Source organism: Phalangium opilio, unplaced genomic scaffold (assembly GCF_054372755.1).
Source record: "Phalangium opilio isolate 3A_F unplaced genomic scaffold, DU_Popi_V2 ptg000017l_1, whole genome shotgun sequence".
NCBI lineage: Eukaryota > Metazoa > Arthropoda > Arachnida > Opiliones > Phalangiidae > Phalangium > Phalangium opilio.
Window position 1 is genome coordinate 8,998,427 of NW_028324151.1, and position 3,275 is coordinate 9,001,701.

The 3,275-nt window shown below is 39.0% G+C and overlaps 1 protein-coding gene across 1 annotated transcript; it reads left to right on the plus strand.

Annotated features, from left to right (window-relative positions):
• Positions 1–576: 576 nt before the first annotated feature.
• LOC149702958 (alpha-L-fucosidase-like) lies at positions 577–2,895 on the plus strand. The gene is made up of 7 exons (XM_089866873.1): positions 577–781; positions 1,021–1,254; positions 1,324–1,561; positions 1,631–1,764; positions 1,818–1,915; positions 2,003–2,306; positions 2,469–2,895. The coding sequence occupies exons 1-7, from the start codon at positions 654–656 to the stop codon at positions 2,749–2,751; spliced, it is 1,419 nt and encodes a 472-aa protein (XP_089722999.1). The 5' UTR covers positions 577–653; the 3' UTR covers positions 2,752–2,895.
• The last annotated feature ends 380 nt before the right edge of the window (positions 2,896–3,275 follow it).

A 3,275-nucleotide genomic window follows, 5' to 3' on the forward strand; every position in this document is an offset into this window, starting at 1 on the left:
TGCCTCATTTAGATAAATAACTACCTATATTTAAATTAAATTAGTAAAATAAGCCTAAAAACCCGAGGCTGCAATGCACCACTTGGTTTGCCGCTGAAAAATCCAGCGGCGCAGTGGCGGAGTTGTTCCATTATACTGTATCACGATAAATTGTAATTTTCTTTTCTTACCTCGGTTTCACGTGAGAAATATAAATTAATGACGAAGAAAGTGATAAATTGAAATTATATTTTTGTAATACAACTATTAATTTTATTTTTAGTTGTGACCAACTGAACAGTAGCTATGAGGAGAGGTATTATTTTGACTTCCCCAACTTGTTAAAAATGTCCGTGTTTAGGTCAAATACCGTATTGACATTTTATACCCTCCGATCGGTTGGCAATATTATTTTTTTCTCAACTTGTTTAAATCAATAAAGAAGGATTTCAAATCAATACATATCGCTTTTTTAAGTTCACGCAGATAACATATATATATGTAAGTGTTTTCTTGCTTTTATCGTCTTGTAGTATCAATTCTGTTCAGAGGTTCGACTTCTGCTAATCAATTGTTAGACATTATCAGTACCTGATAGTAGTGATTTGGTTTTAAAAAATTTCCTTCGGTAGAAGTCGGTAATCGCATACATTAAGGCTTCTCTTGACGTGAAGATGATGTGGCAACGGACGTTTTTGGCTTCAATTGCCCTGTTACTAAGCTCTTGTGTCGTAAGCCTTCAAGCTGCGGGACCTTACCAACCAAACTGGGAATCGTTGGATTCCAGACCTTTACCAAAATGGTAAGATGAAGTATTATTTGTATCAGCGTGCCAATACCGTGCATTTCTAAAATGTCTTTTTAGTATAAGTATTTCTTCTGTACCATGGATGTATGACATCTTTCGTTGAGTTAAATTATCTTCAACTCTGAGCCACTTATACTAAGTCTTACTAAAATCAGAAAACGCGAAACATTTTATCAATTTGTCACCCGTTAAGTTCAACCAAATTTTTAATATTTTCTGAATAATTATCTTAGGTATGACGAAGCCAAGATAGGTATCTTCCTTCACTGGGGCGTTTTTTCGACACCGAGTTTCGGTTCAGAATGGTTTTGGTGGTACTTCAACGGCGAAAAAAGACCGCAGTACGTCGATTTCGTTAAGAAAAACTACCGTCCTGGTACGACGTACCAAGACTTTGCAAAGGACTTCACTGCTGAGTTTTACAATCCTGATCAATGGGCTGAAATATTCGAGGCGTCGGGAGCCAAGTATGCAGGCAACACTTAACAATAACAATTCGTTGCTGTTGTTCCTAATATTTTATGGTTTCGCTTAAGGTACGTTGTTTTGACAACTAAACACCATGAAGGTTACACACTATGGCCTTCAGAATATTCCTTCAGTTGGAACGCCATGGATGTTGGTCCTAAGAGAGATCTAGTTGGTGATTTGGCCAATTCTATACGCAACAAAACGGACCTCCATTTTGGAATTTATCATTCACTCTTCGAATGGTTCAACCCAGTATACATCGGAGATAGGAACAGTAACTTCACGAGACAAGACTTCATCAGAGTAAATAATTACCATTTCATAAACCTGCCTTGAATATGCATCTAACTTCTATGTCTTTTCTTTTTTCAGAGTAAAACTTTACCAGAACTATACGAACTTGTAAACCGTTACAAACCCGAGGTGATTTGGTCTGACGGCGAAGGTGAGGCTCCGAGCAAGTACTGGAATTCCACCCATTTCTTGGCCTGGCTTTACAACGAGAGGTAAATTTATGAATAATTCATAATGGGACAAACTGATTTACTGGTTTTCATAGCCCCGTTAAAGACATCGTAGTAACCAACGACAGATGGGGAAACGACACTCCTTGCAAACACGGTGGATTTTACAGTTGTCAGGATCGTTACAACCCAGGTACTAATAACCGACACTTGCTGTAATCCAACTCTTTCAAATTTCCATCTTGAGTTTTACTGTCTTCAAATCTTCCGTTGTAAACAGGCAAGAAACAGAATCACAAATGGGAGAATGCCATGACCATCGACAAGAATTCATGGGGTTTCCGACGTGACGCTGCTCTTAAAGATTACTTGGAAATCACGGACTTAATCACACTTTTGGCGGAAACAGTTTCTTGTGGTGGAAATCTACTAATCAACGTTGGTCCGACGAAAGACGGACGAATTGAACCCATATTTGAGGAAAGACTGCGACAATTGGGTCAATGGTTGAAGGTCAACGGTGAAGCCATCTACGCCACCGAACCCTGGACTTACCAGAATGATACCATCACGAAAGGCATTTGGTAAGGAATTTAGACCTTGGCGCGAGAATGATATTAAGTAAACTGTTCATAAATGTTAGGGTTAGTGGACATCTTTCTTGAGAGCGTATATGTGACACATAATAATTGAGCCCTCATCAAAACTATCATTTGTTGTTGACATTTTTTATAATACACTTGCAGGTACACTTCTAAAACATCAACTTCGAACGAGTACCGCGGACAAAGTACTTCCGTCTACGCTATTTTGCTGAATTGGCCCAAAAGCAACAACGCCATCTTGGGTGCTTTAAACAAAGCGTCTCCGTCGACAAACATTCAACTTCTCGGATACCCCACCGCTCAATCTCTCCCGTGGAAAAGTGGTTCTCGGGGTGAAACCATAGTCGCTCTTCCAGCTCTAACACCCGATATCTTGCCTTGCAATTGGGCTTGGGTTCTCAAAATAACTGGCCTCCAACAGTAACAAGGCTTTTTCGCCAGTACAGGACAAGAGTTAATTGACCGCATGTTTTCTACATCCTAATTTTAAATTTTAACTGAGATGTAAAATTAACCAGATAATTGACAGAAATAAATTAAGCCAAACAATTTTTGTTATACAAAATAAGAGTACTTTCTTGCATACCAGATAAGTTTGAGAATAGTGGTTCTGACGTAACTGATATTAACCTAAAACTCAATATTTAGGGTAGCATTTGGGGGGAGGGAGTATTCCTTCTTTTCTAGGGTGTAGGTTTAGTTACAAAAGGGCATTAATTGCGCGTAGGTGCTTTAGGGGCTATTTGTGTGGCGCGTATTCAGTTAAACTTTGACGTCCAGAAACTTGGCGCCACACTCCCGACAAATAGATTATTTCAATTTGCGATTTGTTAATCATAAGATATGTTCTAAATGTTTGGCACTGGTTAGTGAGAGCTTGCTAAGAAGTGGCGTAGGTGAAACCTCAGATTCTCGTAAAACGAGGCCTGATGAGGCACTGTAAAAGGC

Coding starts and splice junctions, on each gene's coding strand:
- LOC149702958 (XM_089866873.1), top strand. CDS start 654: ATGATGTGGCAACGGACGTTTTTGGCTTCAATTGCCCTGTTACTAAGC. Junction 782..1,020: donor TCCAGACCTTTACCAAAATG/GTAAGATGAAGT, acceptor TAATTATCTTAG/GTATGACGAAGCCAAGATAG. Junction 2,307..2,468: donor ACCATCACGAAAGGCATTTG/GTAAGGAATTTA, acceptor ATACACTTGCAG/GTACACTTCTAAAACATCAA.